The sequence below is a fragment of the Nicotiana sylvestris genome, chromosome 10 (assembly GCF_000393655.2).
Source record: "Nicotiana sylvestris chromosome 10, ASM39365v2, whole genome shotgun sequence".
Taxonomy (NCBI): domain Eukaryota; kingdom Viridiplantae; phylum Streptophyta; class Magnoliopsida; order Solanales; family Solanaceae; genus Nicotiana; species Nicotiana sylvestris.
The window spans coordinates 14,309,116-14,326,297 of NC_091066.1; the positions used below are offsets into that span (position 1 = coordinate 14,309,116).

Genomic DNA, 17,182 nt, shown 5'->3' on the forward strand with positions numbered 1-17,182 from the left:
TTTGATTTCTTGATTACCAATTGAATACTATCTACGAATCTAGAATTGAACTCGAAAGGGGGAATTCTAGATTGCAAATAGGATTGAGTAGAGAAAGTTCTTGAACCTGGGCATGGGGGAACAATTCACAGTTAGGATAGACATATACTTAATTTCCTTGCTTGGTTGATGTACGGGAATTATAAATGCATTCTTATTATTTCTAATTCCACAGACATATAGGCGTTAGATTAGCTTGAATAGGCAAGTAAGAACTCGATTCGTATGAGCAATATTAACCCTGTCAACCAGATAAATTAGTTAGTCAAAGAAGAATACAATAGGATTTTTAGATAGCCCATAACCCTAGATCGTTTTCATCGTATTGATAACATACAAATCTGGTATTCCTTTGTTCAGGATTCTTTATTTGTTTTTCTTTTATTTTAATTATATTAGAATCAAATACTTATAGGTTTAAATCTTGTTTAAATAAGTAGGATAGTCTAATTTAGTTAATAGTTAATCACAAGTCCTTGTGGGTTCGACATCCGACTTTTTATCACTTTATTACTTGACGATCGCGTATACTTGCATGTGCATTTGGCCGCAACAAACCTGCAAGACCAAGTGTGGAAATGAGGTCTAGAGTGAACTTCCTTTGACAAACCAAAATGCCATGCATGCTCCTTGGAATTTCAAGACCAAGGAAGTATCTTATCTCCCCTAGGTCCTTGATCTTAAAGTGATATTGGAGCACAGTTTTAGCTTCCTAAATCAACTAAGGAGAGGAACCAGTGATTAAGAGGTCATCCACATAGATTAGGATAATAACCAAGTGAGAACCAGACTGCTTACTAAAGAGGGAATAGTCATGGTGACTCTAGACAAAGCTTGGGGATGAGAGGGCCTCACTGAGCTTCAAGTTCCATTGTCTAGAGGCCTTCTTGAACCCATACAATGATTTATGAAGCTTGCAAACTCTAGGAGGCTCGACCTTACCTAGAATATCAGGGTGTGGAGTCATGTATACTCAGTAAATCACCTTGAAAAAATGTATTGAAGACATCCATTTGGTGTAGCTTCCATCCTTTCATAGCATCTAAGGACAAAACAGTCCTTACTGTGACCATCTTCACCACAAGGAGATGGTGAAGGTCTCTTGATAGTCAAGACCTTCTTGTTGTATGTAACCTTTGGCCACTAAGCGAGATTTATACCTTTATACCTCCCCTTTGATAATGTACTTCACCTTAAACACTCATTTATACCCTATAGCTCTCTGTCAGCTGGCAAGGGAACTAAACTCCAGGTGTGGTTATTCTGTAAAGCTTGCAATTCTGCATCCATGGCAGCAATCCATTTGGGATCTTGAAGAGCATCATCATAGGAAGCTGGTTCTGTAACAGCTGAAAAAGAAAAAAGTACCTTGAAGTAAGGTGGAGACAAAGAGGCATAAGACATGTAGGAAGGCATGGGATAGCTTGATCCCAAAGAAGTAGAAGGACCAGCTTTTGACATTCCAAGAACAAAATCATTAAGCCAGCTAGGTGGTTTGGAGGTCCTAGTAGACTTCCTTAGACCCTCTTCTGGCATGTCATGTAAGGGAGCCAGAGTTGGGTGTGACATCACTGCTACTGGAGCTGATGTGAGGTAAGGCTTTTATATGACCTCAGGAACTAAAACATCATGGTTAAGAGTTGAGGAAACCTCAGGAGAAGGTTGGGGTGCAAGTGCTGAATCAAGATCTATCTCTGAGACTTCTGGGGTTGGATCTATGATGAATGCATCATCAACATCAACAAAGTGCTCAACATTAGGCCTCTTGTCTGTGAATGTTGTTGTCTTGAAAGGAAAAATGGACTCCTTAAAGGATACATCCCTGCTTACAAAGAAATATTTATTAGTAAGACTGTATAGCCTATAACCCATTTGAGTACATGAGTATCCCATATGCACTGCTGGGTCTGCTCTAACTCCAAATTTGTCAATTCTATTAGTGACAGTGCCATAACATAGGCTTAGTAGAACCCTGAGATGTTGAAATTTAGGTGGTTGACCATAGAACATTTCAAATAATGTAGTGCTGTTGATTAGATATACTGCATTTTGCACACAAAACCCCCAGAACCTCAATGGAATGCTTCCCTGAAACCTGATGGCTCTAGCAACCTGAAGAATTTGTCTGTGCTTCCTCCTACCACCTCATTCTGCTGGATTTTGTAAAACGTGAGCTTTGATGAACCTCACCCGCAGACTTAAACAAATCTATAAAATGAGAATTAAAGAACTCTATTCCATTGTCTGATCTTAACACCTTTATTGCATTGTTAATTTGAGTCCTTACAAGAGTCATGAAGTCCTTTATTATAGTAGGTACATCACTTTTAAGTTTGAGCAGAAATATCCAAACCATTCTACTATAGTCATCTACTAAAGTGAGAATGTATCTATTCCCATCATAGGTAGAGGCTCTATAAGGACCCCAAACATCACATTTAGAAGCTCTGCTAGTACTTTGTGGAAAAGGAAGTCTTGTCTGCTTTGCTAAAGGACAAATAGGACATATATTATTACTATACAACCTATTATGCTTTATTATGTGCATTTGCTGTAAAACCTTATGTGGAATGTGCCCAAGTCTTTTATGCCATAACTCTTCTTCATTAGTCATACACAGTGATGAAACCCTATCTTTTTCATTGTGAGGCCAATAGTATAGATCTCCTTTCAACCTACCAGTCCCCTTCACCTTCCTAGTGTGAAGGTCCCGCATTAGGCAAAATTAGGAAAGAACAACTTACATCAATTTAATTCTTTAGTCCGTTTCGACACTAACAGTAGATTGTATTTAAAACCTAGGATTCAAAGAACATTGGACATAATTTCTTGATCTAACTCAGAACTTCCTACACAAGAGATGCCCAAGCTATCTCCATTTGTTAAATGAACTTTTCCACCAACACATTTAGACTGCTCTTTGGGCTTAGAAATCATTTCACTATTTGAAACCATATGATTTGTTGCACTTGTATCTACTATCCACTTATCATCCTTTGCTTTACTATCAGTAGAATTAATTACACTGACTGTATTTGCAAGCATTAGATGACAAGTTATACCTGTTGCATTAGCTGTGGACTCAGGTGTATTATCCTTCTATAGCATCTTCAGAATTTGATCATTCTAGAATGAACGACATTAGCATGCTCAATCCTGCATCTCTATTTGCCCATGCATAACTTGTTGTTTATCATGTGTACCCTGCATTGTTATGATGATCAACATTTGGTCCCAATGGTCGTGTAGCTCCATAACATGTGTGTCACTTTCCTGGATTGTTTCTCATTCCTTGACGTTGTGCATGATTCCCGAATTGTGTAGAGTTACCAAAGTGTGGTGAAGCCACTTACTTTCTTCTGCCTTTGAAATCTGCTGGAAATCCAATCAACTGTTAACAATTCTCCTTACTATGTCCTTTCATTTTACAGAATTCACACTGTATATTGAAATTCTTTCTAGGTTTCTGCATCTGAGGTACTTTAGCACTCCAAAGTGTAGTAATATTATTTCCTTCCACTAACGAGTTGCGACATGCAGAGTTATGCCATGAAGATCCTCTTTGAGTCTTATCCTCAATAACCATGGCATATGCCTGATTTAAACTAGGTTCAGCGGATTTCATAAGGATTTGATGTCTTGCCTGGCTATATGAGTCATTTAGACCTCCTAAAAATTGAAGTAGCCTCTGTTGACTTAGTTGCTCAACATAGTCCTTCACAGAGCTAGGAGGTGGCACTATTGCAACAAATTCACCCCACAATTCCTTCAATCTTGTGATGTAGAAATAAAATCGGTACCTTGAGATATTGTTGCAATTTTCCTATGTAGCTGATAGATCCTCATTCGATTGACTTTGTCAAACCTTTCATGAAGATCCTCCCACAGAGCTTGGGCATTCGATGCATACTCTATCCCACTGAGTAGATCTGGTGATACAATATTCATAATCGATGAAAGGACATGGCGTTACAAGTTTCCCAATCCTCATGCAACACCACCGAAAATGAAGCCTTGGTGTGTTTACCATCAACGAAGCGTAGCTTTCACTTGTATTGAAGTACAATCTTCTTCGATCTCCACCACAAGTCATAGTTCTCGAATCCTTTGAGCTGAACCGGAATTAGCACTAAGCTCAAAGTATCTGATGGATGCACGAACGATGGATGCGTATGATCAATTCTGTTTTCCCCCATTTCTGAGTCGAACAAAACCTAATTGTAGAAGAAAGGTTACAAATGCCAATTTTGAGAAATCAACTATCTTCTAACTGGGATTTTAGCTTCTGTAACAAAACGATAGAGAGGCGTATTCAAATCTTCTCTGATGGCTCTAATACCATGTCGAAGGCAGCCATGGAAGCATCTAAGCTAGAGCTTAGTCATAGTTAGAAGAGAGAAGAGAAACTGAAAAATGTGAACTGTTTCATCGAAGAATAAAGCTACAGTATTAATAACAGATGCTAACCGACTAAACTAACTCATGTACAAATTACATAATTATCCTTAACTCATTAACTACTTAACTACCCTCGAGTCTATGTCCTCAATACATGAAAGCCATTCTCCTCTCTCTCTCTCTCTCTCACTCTCTCTCTATCTCGCGCGCGCAAAAACCATGTGGGCTTAATTAGAGAAGGCAATTGTATCCTGAGGCGGATCTAGAATTTTAATTTTATGAGTTCAATATTTAAAGTTTTTAGCATTGAACCCATTATATTTTAAAGTTATGGGTTCATATCTACTATTTATTGCATTTTAGCGATTTTTACGTATAAATTTATACTTCACATCAAAAATATTGGGTTCAGTTGAATCCGGTAATTCTATGCTGCATCCGCCCCCGATTATTTCGCTTCAACATAGATAAAATTAGCCAGCTGAAGCATCTTTAGAAAATAAGGGCATAAATAATACGTTTTGATCACTAAAAAACTTTTATTTTTTTGTTGTCAACTTCTAACGGATACACGAATGGTATAGTTAAGCAAAAGTCGAAAGTTAGATGGAAAAAAATTGAAAGTTTTCGACTATAGATTAAAACAACTTAGGTTAGTTTAGAGTAAGAATTACTAATAATTTTTGTAAGCAGTACTTCTTTTGTTATTGCCTATCAATTATAGTTTCAGAATATTAAATTTCACAATAAAAAAATCTTCATAAATCGACATTTATTTCTATTTCTCAAATTAAGGCACATTCTTATAAACTCAAATTTGCTTCAGGTACTTGGCCAATGAAAAAGGCTTCAATAATATCACTAGTTTTTATTTGTTGAAAGAGAAATTATTGGCGTCTGATTATATGGTGGCAGCTAGCGTTGCTGCCTTGTGAACCACAAACACAATGTGTCAATGTTTTCAACGTACCTACCAATTCCTATTAGTTTGGAGTAGTATTGGATTTTGCTTACCTACTACTTCTATGGAGGCGAGGCGGAACCAGAATTTCAAACTTATAAATTTTAGATTTTAGTTGCGTTAAGTTACTAGATTCTAAATTAATAATTTATATATATTCAATAACTTTTTTAAAATAAATATAGAGTTCGAACCAAAGCTACTAGATTCGACCGAACACGCGCTCCGCACTCTAGCTCCGCCGTTGTTTCTGCATAGGCTTGCATTCTTTCTAATTTTAAATGGCATAATACATTGGGGTCCTCTTGATTTTGACACTTCATATTTATTGTATATTTGAATTAATATTTATCCTAATTACCTTCACAAATTTGACAGCTTAATAGTCTTTGTCCCCCTAAATGACCTCAGCCCGAGAAAGTGTGATGTACTCGTTGTCAAACTAATATTTTTTGTTCACGTGGAATTTTTAATAATTTGATATATATGTTACCTTTTTAAATTTTGTTAAATTTTCAAATTATTTTTTCGGCAAAATATGTTTAAAGAAAATCATGTTTGTAACTTTATTATTTAGGCTATTATTTATATGGCTATATAAAGTGAATTTTCATCCAAGTCTTTTAACATATTGATCTGAAAAAGAAGAAATATACAATTGAAATAAATCGTCATCATATCTAAAGATTAAAAAAAATATGCAGTTGAAAATGCATTATTTTGACAAAACCGTTTATTTGGCTGAAAATAATGTAATTCTAGATTTTTCATATAAAATTTGCTAAAAATTGCATCTAAATAAGAAATAAAAAGAAAGTTCATCGTTTGAGCTCCATTATTTTGGCTCAGCCTTTTTCTTGGGCTAAATATTATGTAGCTCCAGCCACTTTATTTTTAATAATTGACACAACAAAGAAAGAATTACACAGTTAATTAAAATATATATCTTATATTTGAAGAAGAAATAAAATAAAATATATACTTGGAACTCCACTTTTTTGGCTAACATTTTTTATCTAACTAAAAATAATTAGTTCCAACTATGTCGTATTTACATATTTGGCCTGAAAAAGAAGAAATATACATAGGAACAAATAGCCATTTCACTTAGAGAAGAAAATTAAAATTATAAAGCTGAGGTAAAATATCTATGGGACATCATTAAGAAGTAAGAAGAGATATACAGATGAAATATAAACCAGTATATATGATTATGTAACAATCAACAATTGAAAAATACATCGCTTCAAGTTGATTTTTTAATGTTTCATTACTCATATTCGCCTAAAATATACCATTTTAGTGTATTCACTCTCTTTGCCATGTCAGTATTCAGGGGTATGAAGATGATCGAAATGCCAAATTTAAAGGGGTAATTAAAACAAAAAATAGTTTGTACATACACCGAATAAAAAGTATCAAGTTCATAGAAGTTCTAATATATTATATCAATTTTAAATTCGTATTCCATTAGTACTTAAATTCGTTTTTGCACATATTTATTATGATGGAAGTAAAGAGTTCAAATTTCATCGGCAGTGTAACATGTCCTTTTCCTTTGTCTTCCCACTCACCCTCTACTAAAGTAATATAAAAAATAGAAAGAAAAAAGAAAAGCACTTAAGAAAACGGAACTATTCATCTTAAATAGTAGCAGCAGCAAAGACTATTGAGCACAGGGGCGGATTTAGGGGAGCGGACGGGATTTACCCGAACCCTCTTCACCGAAAAATTATATTGTATATATAAGATAAAATTTATTTTTTTACCTCTATATATTAAATTTTGAAACCCTTAACACAACCCAAAAGTGTAGTATAGTGGTCAAGAGGATTCAAAACCTTAATAAGGTTATAGGTTCAATTCTCACTAACTACAAATGTATTTTTTGAACCCCCTTCATGGAGATCTTGCCTCCGCCATTGATGGAGCATAGGAGAATGCATACGTGAGAACATGTGACTATGCGAGAGCAGAGGCGGAACTAAGATTTTAATTTTATATATGGGTTCTGAATTTTAGAACGGCGATTTCAAATACATATAACTGAGTCATAAATTTAATATGTGCATATATTTAATAAATTTCTTAACATGAATACATTATCTAAGTAAAAACTTAGGCTCCGCCGGACTCATAGCTGGACTTCTATCTCCGAAGTGAGAGGATGATTCTTTCACACGCGTAATTGAGAGTTCTTTTAAACAGTTAGAAATAATGATGCTCAAATTTAGCAAATTTAAAAGAATGAATCTGAGAATGGGAGCTTTGGCATAACTGGTAAAGTTGACGCTATTTAACCAGGGAGTCACATGTGTCAAGTCGTGGAAACAACTTCTAGCAGAAATGTACGATAAGACTGTATACAATAAACAATTATGGTCCGACATTTCCTCGGACCCCACTTATATTGATAGCTTATATTTGATCAAAATTTAGATCTAGGTTTAAACATTGAGATTTTCTTAACAAGATAGGGTTAATCTTAGCCAACGATAATATCCACTAGATTATTTAACTAGCGCCAAGACAAAATGTTACATGATCTGCGATAACAGAGACGCATGTATAATACGGAACCACACTTAATGACACAAATACGAAGTAAATAGCATTAAGAGCCCGTTTGGACATAAGAAATTTTTCCTTTTTTCCCAAAAAAATTTCATTTTTTTTCGAAATCAGCGTTTGTTCATAAAATTTTCAAATTTCACCTGAAGATTCATTTTTAAAAAATTTGAAAAATTTGAAAAACTTCAAAAAGTTATTTTTCAAAATTTTCACTCAAATTACTCACAAAATTTCAAAAACAATCCAAAATTACATTCATATACAAACACAACTCTAAATTTCAAATAATATTTTTACAAGAAAATTTTTTCACTTCTTTTTAGAATTTTACCAATCTTATGTCCCGCTAAATAGGTGTGAATATACGGGTTGAGTAACACGAGTTTCATTTTTACCTTCTAGCTTATCATTATTCACCTCTACGGCTCTACCTACGGCCCTAATCATGTCTGAGATTCGTACCAAACAAAGCTAGCTGATTTTACAGTACTTGACCGAGTGGTCCAAATTTTTGTGTGGTTAAACCTCATTTGTCCACTTCCCACTGTGGACATCCTTGCTCACATGTGAATTAATAAGGACAAAAGTTTTATTTTGTGTCTAATATAACTACACTAGTTGTACGAGGTTCCTTTTTTGTCTCAGAAATTTCTGAACTCCAATCTTACACTTCTGGGTCTATAGAAATCTGGGTCCACAAAACTGTGAGACAAAAAAGTTGTCTCATACAACTCGTGTCAGTTGTATGAGATACAAAATAAAATTTTCCGTATACACTCTTTCGTTCAATTTATGTGACTTAATTTAACTCGGTAGGAAATTAAGACCAAAATAAATATTTTAAAACTTATGATACTAAATACGTTAAGATATTCGTGTAGTTATAACAAAAAAATTAAGATTAAATTCAGAAGTTTAAAGTTAAGTTATTTGAGATATAAAAATTGTCTCTTACGATGCTGATATTATTTTTTTTGCTTCTGTGAATGTCACGGATTCTATTATCTATTTTCGTTTTCTTGAGCCGAGAGTCTTTCGAAAACAACATCTCTACTCCTTAGGGGTAAGAGACACCACTTGCGGGATTTTATTGGGTTGTTGCTGTTATTTCAGATATAAAAAAAAAGTTATTCTTTTATTAACGGACTAAGAAAGCAAATAGTGTCACTGATTTAATAATATTACGACATGAAAATAACATGTGTATCACGTGTAAGTTGTACCCAACGTTTAATATAAAGTTGATCTAAGATGCTTACTAATTCACTATCTTGAACAAAACACCGTGAAAATGGAAGAAATCACCAGCCAAAAGACTCATGTTTTAGTTCTTCCTTCCCCTGCACAAGGCCACATAAATCCAATTGTTCAATTTTCCAAAATTTTGGCATCAAAAGAAGTTAAGGTGACAATTCTCACTATAGATTTCGTATGCAAAGCCATGCTATTAGATTGTGGCCCATTAATAAACATTGAGTCTATTCCACACGAGGCAATACCAGTAGAAGGAGTTGATAATTTTCTTGAATGGTTCCAAACACTAATGTTGGAAAAATTCAGTGGTATTGTTGAGAAATTTGGTGATTCTGAATATCCTGTGAAAGTTGTCGTAATTGATTCACTTATCACTTGGATAATTGACTTAGCACATGAGCTAGGCTTAAAAGTGGCTGCATTTCACACACAACCTGTTGCTCTCTCTGCGTTGTACTATCATATCGATCGGGAAGACTCTACTAATAAAATTCCTTTTGATAGTTCTGCTCCTTTTTCGTTGCCTTCGCTTCCGTTACTGGAAAAGGATGATTTGCCTTCTTTTATCTGTGAGACTGATGCATATCCTACCGTTAAAAGACTTGTCTTTGGCCAGAACTTCAATTTCAAGAAAGCAGATTGGCTTTTGTTCAACACATTTGACGCGTTGGAGGAGGAGGTGTTGTATCTCTCACCATGTTAAGATTAGACACATTTTAAATAAATACAATTTTTCCCTCCATTTTATTTAATATGGCAGTGTTCGATTAGTCACGTATGGAATTTAATAAAGAAAACAGACTTTTGGCAAGTACTAAAAGTACTCTTAGAATTTATGATTTTAATTATCACTATAGGTAAAATGAGAAGTTTAAAGTTAAAATTTTCATATATATAAAGGAATATTTTTTTTTCTAAATAGAAGAGGAACTTTGGCGTAACTGGTAAAGTTGATGTTATATGACCAAGAGGTCACAGACTCAATTGACCACCCTTTACCGAAAAATTATACTGTAGATATAAGTAAAATATTAGGTTTTAAAAGGTATATAACACATATTGAATACCCTTTGTGGAGTAAATTTTTTCTCTTCTTTCAACTTTGAACACTCTTGGAGAAATTTCTGGCTACAGGTTCGAGCCGTGGAAACAGTCTCTTGCACAAATGCAGGGTACTGCCTATAATAGATCCTTATGATCCGACCCTTCCCTGTACTCATAGCGGGAGCGTCGTGCACCAGACTGCCCTTTTTATTTTTTATTTTCTAAACAGACTAAAGTAACCACCCAGAATACTACAACAACATAATTATTTCTTTAGAATGCAGATATACTGATATACACACATCTCTACAAATTTCTATATGAATAATCTTAAGTTTTTGGTGCTGAATTTGCACAGGTGGTTAACTGGTTAAGGACCCAATATTCAATCAAAACGATTGGACCAGTTGTTCTATCAATGTATCTTGACAAAGAATATGACTCAAGTCTAACCAAGCCACATTATGAAACATGTAAGAAGTGGCTAGACTCCAGGGAAATTGGCTCAGTTATTTATGTATCATTTGGAAGTTTGGCTAGTCTTGGAGAAAAACAAATGGAGGAATTAGCATTGGGATTAATAATGAGCAACTCCTACTTCTTGTGGGTTGTTAGAGATACTGAAGAAAACAAACTTCCAAATGAATTCATATCAAAGGTATTAGAAAAAGGACTAATAGTGAATTGGAGTCCTCAACTTGACGTCTTAGCTCATAAATCAGTTGGTTGTTTCTTTACTCATTGTGGATGGAATTCGACACTCGAAGCGTTAAGTTTGGGAGTGCCAATGGTGTGTATGCCTCAATGGGCAGATCAACCAACTAATGCAAAATTTATTACTGATATATGGCAAGTTGGAATTCGAGTTAAGGTTGAAAAAAATGGTGTAATTACAAGAGAAGAAATAGCAACTTCAATAAACGAAGTTATGGTGGAAAAGAAAGGAGTAATGCTAAAAGAGAATGCAATTAAATGGAAAAATTTGGCTAAGGAAGCAGCAGATAAAGGAGGGAGTTCTGACAAGAATATTAAGGAATTTGTTCAAGCTTGTAATGCACTAAACTGAGTAAAAAATTCAGTGAGCATCTATTTTACAAGGGGTTTTGATTTTTAGAGCACGTTTAATTTGTGGTTTCCAATCGTATCATTATGTATTGTTTGTATTTGAGATTATATTGAACTCTATTATGTTATTAATATAAGTCTGAATATATATATATATTGTTATTTTTGTTGTTGTTTAATTTGATTGTGTCACACCTCTTCTTTCACCTCTTTAACCCCTTTTAAAATAAATAAAAAGATTTGTAAAGTTCAAAAGAAGTTTTAATTTGAAAAGTGACAAAAGTTGTATTTCAAAAGATTTTTCAAAGTCGCCACCTGACATTTGGTTTCTGTGTGCCAGGTCACCATTTAAAAATAATTTTTTTTCTTTCAAAACACGTTTGACTCTAAAACATACACTACTAGAAATTTGAAAATTAGCGACCAAAATTGGAAGGTCCAAAAAAGCGACCAAAGTTGGTCGTTAAAGGAGAGAAAAATATTTTATATTTATTTTAAATAAATTACCGATCAAAGTTGGTCGGTAAAGTTGTCAACAAGTTGACTGAGCTGGTCAGACTTGTTTAGTCAAAGATAATTTCTCATTACCGACTAACTTTGGTCGGTAATGTGGGACCCAGTTAAATTTTTTTAATAGTTATATTATTATTTAAAATATTTTATAAAATATAAAGAAATCTTATTTAAAATTACCGACCAAAGTTGGTCGGTTAATACTGGGGAAACATTTACCGACAACTTTGGTTGCTATACTTTAATTTCTAGAAAATAACCGACCAAAGTTGGTCAGTTATTAGGTCAATATTGGTCAAAATTTAAAATCACTTTTATATTATCTAAATAATATAAATGTAATCCGTTAACACTTTCGTAGTAAAAGGGATGAATACACTAACATATACTATAACATGCTATATATGTATATATATATATATATATATATATATATATAACCCGACCCTTTTCTATATAGATATAGATATAGGTCGGACGATTTGTTTTTAATATTCAACGATGCATCTAAGTAAGTTATAAGTCGATGAATCAATTTCCAAACAGATATATTTGATGATAAATTATATATACTAATTAGGATCATCACAAGTCTATCAATCCCTAAAAGAACCCGACCTTTATATATATAATTCATGCATTATATGTATATATATACATAGAGAAAGAGAGAGAGGTCAGACGTTTTGTTTTTAATATTCAACGATGCATCTAAGTAAGTTATAAGTCGATGAATCAATTTCCAAACAAATATATTTGATGATAAATTATATATACTAATTAGGATCATCACAAGTCTATCAATCCCTAAAAGAACCCGACCTTTATATATATAATTTATAAATAATTAGGGTTCTTTTATACCCGACCTTTATCTATCTTTTAGGGATTGATAGACTTGTGGAGATCCTAATTATTATATATAATTTATCATCAAATATATATGGTTGGATATTGATTCATCGACTTATAACTTACTCAGATGCATCGTTGAATATTAAAAACAAAACGTCTGACCTATATCTATTAATAGTATAAACAAAACGTCTTGGACTATATCGATTAATCTATGTCATGTATTATAACAGAGTTAATGAATCTGTTAACTCTGTTATAATACAACTAATGAATACAATAACATATACTATAACATGCTACATATGTAGTTAAAGTATTACAATAAAGTGTGTGTGTGTGTGTGTGTGTGTATACTTTGATAGCCGTATATATAAAAAAACATGAAGCACTAGGAACACAGGGTCAGGTTCTTTTAGGGATTGATAGACTTGTAAATTGATTCATTGTACTTATATCTTATTTAGATGCATCGATGAATATTAAAAACAAAACGTTTTGACCTATATAGATTAATATAAGAAATAAAACGTCTCGACCTAAAATAAAATAATATTATATTGGTTTATCAATTGATTAATTATTCGTACGTACGTAGTAATGTATAAGATTGATCATCAATTACAATATAGTTTATTTATGTGTGTGAAATTACTCATATACTTAAATATAACTTAAAAATTTACTTACATAGATGCTATTATAATCTATTAAAAGTAACTATCTAGTTAATAGATTTTTTTTAAAGATTATGCTTATAGTTTATAATTATTTAAAATAATTGTAGTTAAATAAAATAAATGTTTATAGTACATATGAAATTTTTTATAGTTTGTAATAATTTTTTTATAGTTTATAATATGTTAAAAATAAAACAAAAAAAAGATTTTATTTTTAAAAAAAAAACGACCAAAGTTGGTCGGTATTTGGTCAAACGGTCAACACTTAATGTAGCGACCAAAATACCGACCAACGTTGGTCGGTAAGTTTGAAAACAAACCTAAAATATACGGGATTGCCCCATTTTTTCATATCTCTCTTCTCAAAATTCCTTAAACTCCCACTCAATACCTTCCCCACTCCCTCTTTATTTCCCTCACACAAATCCCATTCCCCACCCCCACGTCGCCAGCGCCCAGTTGCCACCGTGTCGTCGCCGCTGCCACTGCCACTACTGCGTCTCTCCTTCTCCACCTCCTAAAAATTTTAGGTTTGAATTACAATTTATATCTTTTGTGCATAATCTAATGTTTTGTTTATTAGATATGACTTAGTTTGAATTGATTAGTGTTTCAATTGATTATTTAACATTGTATTTTATAGAAATCTAGGGTTTAGGTCTTGTTTTAATTGAATTGATTACATATGGTATAAATTGAATGTTTGAATTTGTATTGTCATTAGAATTGAATTATTAACTTTGTATTGTCTTGAGTAGTTTAGTTAAAAATAAGGGTTTAGGATTTGTTCTTGTGAATCAAACTTTTAGGATATGAAGTGAACTTTTAGGATTTGTAGTTGAACTTTTAGTTTATGAAGTGAACTTTTATGATTTGTAGTTGAACTTTTAGTTAATGAATTGAACTTTTAGTTTATGAATTGAACTTTTAGTTTATGAATTGAATTTTTAGTTTATAAATTGGACCTTTTGGATATGAATTGAATTTTTAGTTTATGAATTGAAGTTTTTGGATATAAATTGAACTTTTAGTTTATGAATTGAACTTTTAGTTTATAAATTGAAATTTTAGGATATGAAGTGAACTTTTAGGATTTGTACTTGAACTTTTAGTTTATGAATTGAACTTTTAGTTTATGAATTGAACTTTTAGTTTTTAAATTGAAATTTTAGGATATGAAGTGAACTTTTAGGATTGAATTTTTAGTTTATGAATTGGACCTTTTGGATATGAATTGAATTTTTTTGTTTATGAATTGAAGTTTTTGGATATGAATTGAACTTTTAGTCTGTAAATTGAAATTTTAGGATATGAAGTGAACTTTTAGGATTTGTAGTTAAACTTTTAGTTTATGAATTGGACCTTTTATGATATGAATTGGAACTTTTAGGATATGATTTAACTAAAAAAAGATTATGATATGAATTAACTAAATTAATTAGTTCTTGTTTTATTTGTATAGATGGAACATCGTACTTGGATGTACAATAGGAATTATCCTAATTGGCGGGGATTGCGAGAGGATTTTGTAGAAGGGGTTGATGACTTTATTAGACATGCAATGTCACTTCCACCATCCCAAAGTGAAGGAGTAATTAGGTTCCCTTGTGTCAGGTGTGACTGTATGAAGTTTGAAAAATCGGAGGTAGTTAAGTTTCATCTTTATAGGAAGGGGTTTATAGAGAATTATTTTGTGTGGACTAATCAGGAAGAGATTGATGGTATTTGTGGGATATTTCATAACATGGTTGTTGGTGAAAGTAGTAGGTCGGTGGAGAATACAAACCTTGATTCTAGAATTCATGATATGGTTACGGATTTTGGGATGCACTACGGGGGTGAGCCCAATGAAAATGTTGAAAACAACTCCTAATGATGATACAAAACATTTTTATAAATAGTTAGAGAAAGCTAGTCGTCCACTACGTAAAGGAAGTCCGCACTCCGAGCTGTCTGTTGCAGTTAGATTACTAAGTATAAAATCTGATTGGAATATTTCTCAAGCAGCCATGGACTCTTTCATTGACCTTATGAGTGAACTAGTTGACCCTAATATCAAGTTACCTGGTGATTTCTATAAGGCAAAGAGATTGGTTTCTAAGTTAAGACTTTCGTCAATGGGAATTGATTGTTGTGAAAATGGTTGCATGTTATATTATAAAGATGATGCAACTTTAAACAGTTGTAAATTTTGCAAAAAGCCTCCTTTCAAGAGGCTTTCCAGCGGGAATATGGTCGCTATCAAGGTGACGTATTATTTACCTCTTATACCTAGTTTAAAGAGGTTATATGCGTTGATGTGTTCTGCTCCTCACATGAGATGGCACTTTGAAAATAGAAGACCACCTGGTGTCATGTGTCATCCTTCGGATGGAGAAGCTTGGAAGCACTTTGATTGGACATATCCAGATTTTGCTAGTGAACTAAGGAACATTCAGTTAGGTCTGTGTGCGGATGGTTTCACGCCTTTTTCTGTATCTGCGACACCATATTCATGTTGGCCTATCTTTCTTACATCTTATAATCTACCACCCGAGTTGTGCTTGACTAGTCCATATATATTCTTAAATTGTATTATCCCCGGTCCACGTAATCCGAAAAGTTTGATTGATGTATATTTGCAACCTTTGATTGATGAGCTAAAACAATTGTGGTGTGATGGTGTTGAAACAAATGACCTATCAACCAAACAGAATTTCAATTTGTGTGCTAATTTAATGTGGACTATTAACGATTTTCATGCGTATGGAATGTTGTCTGGGTGGATGACTGCTGGGAAGCTAGCTTGTCCTTACTGCATGGAAAATAGTAAAGCGTTCACTTTGAAACATGGCCAAAAGCAATCATGGTTTGATTGTCATCGTCAATTCTTGCCTCATGATCATGAGTTTAGAAGGATGAAAAATGCATTCAAAAAGAATAAAATGGAATATGATTCTCCACCTCCGATACTTTCAGGTGAGGAAATTTGGGAGACGGTACAGAACTTCAGTAAAGTTACTGAAGCTCCACCTTATAGATTTCCCGGATACGGTGTTACTCATAATTGGAAGAAACAGAGTATATTTTGGGAGTTGCCTTATTGGAAGGATAATCTTCTCTGTCACAACCTTTATGTCATGCATATTGAGAAGAATTATTTTGACAATTTTTTCAACACAGTGATGGATGTTAAAGGTAAGACAAAGGATAACCTGAAGGCTAGAATGGACTTACAAGAATATTGCAGGCGACTTGAATTATACTTGCAGACAACAAACAATGGTAAAGTGTTCAAAACCAAATCAAGTTACACATTCACTTTGGAGGAAAGACGGCAAATTCGTGATTGGGTTACGAAATCGAAGATGTCTGAGGGTTATGCGTCGAATCTTGGAAAAAAAAGTAGATATGGAGGTAGGGAAGTTGAGCCATTTGAAAAGTCATGACTGTCATGTTTTCATGGAAACCTTAGTGCCTATTGCATTTTGTAGTTTGCCTGAAAGAATCTGGACACCCATCACAAAGATTAGTTTGTATTTCAAAGACTTGTATTCTACCACATAAAGGGAAGAAAACCTACTCCGGATGGATAGGAACATTCGTGTAACTTCTAGTAAGATGGAAAAGATATTTCCATGTGGTTTTTTTGATATGATGGAATACCTTCCAATCCACCTTGTACACGAGACACGACTTGGGGGCCTGTTCAATTCAGATGGATGTATCCCTTTGAGAGATAATATTATAAGTTTGATGTAATTTTCTGTTTTACTTGAATGTTCTTGTCTAACATGACATTGTGTAGGACAATTGGCAAATG

At 33.4% G+C, this 17,182-nt stretch overlaps 2 protein-coding genes across 2 annotated transcripts; both read left to right on the forward strand.

Moving 5' to 3' along the window:
• The first annotated feature begins 9,225 nt into the window (after positions 1-9,225).
• On the forward strand, positions 9,226-11,511 carry LOC104231161 (UDP-glycosyltransferase 74E2-like). The gene is made up of 2 exons (XM_009784111.2): positions 9,226-9,902; positions 10,626-11,511. The coding sequence occupies exons 1-2, from the start codon at positions 9,261-9,263 to the stop codon at positions 11,331-11,333; spliced, it is 1,350 nt and encodes a 449-aa protein (XP_009782413.1). The 5' UTR covers positions 9,226-9,260; the 3' UTR covers positions 11,334-11,511.
• A 3,331-nt stretch (positions 11,512-14,842) lies between these two features.
• Positions 14,843-16,808, forward strand: LOC138879027 (uncharacterized). Its single transcript, XM_070158600.1, has 3 exons — positions 14,843-15,190; positions 15,282-15,822; positions 16,339-16,808. Exons 1-3 carry the CDS (start codon positions 14,843-14,845, stop codon positions 16,806-16,808), a joined length of 1,359 nt encoding a protein of 452 aa, XP_070014701.1.
• Positions 16,809-17,182: the final 374 nt, after the last annotated feature.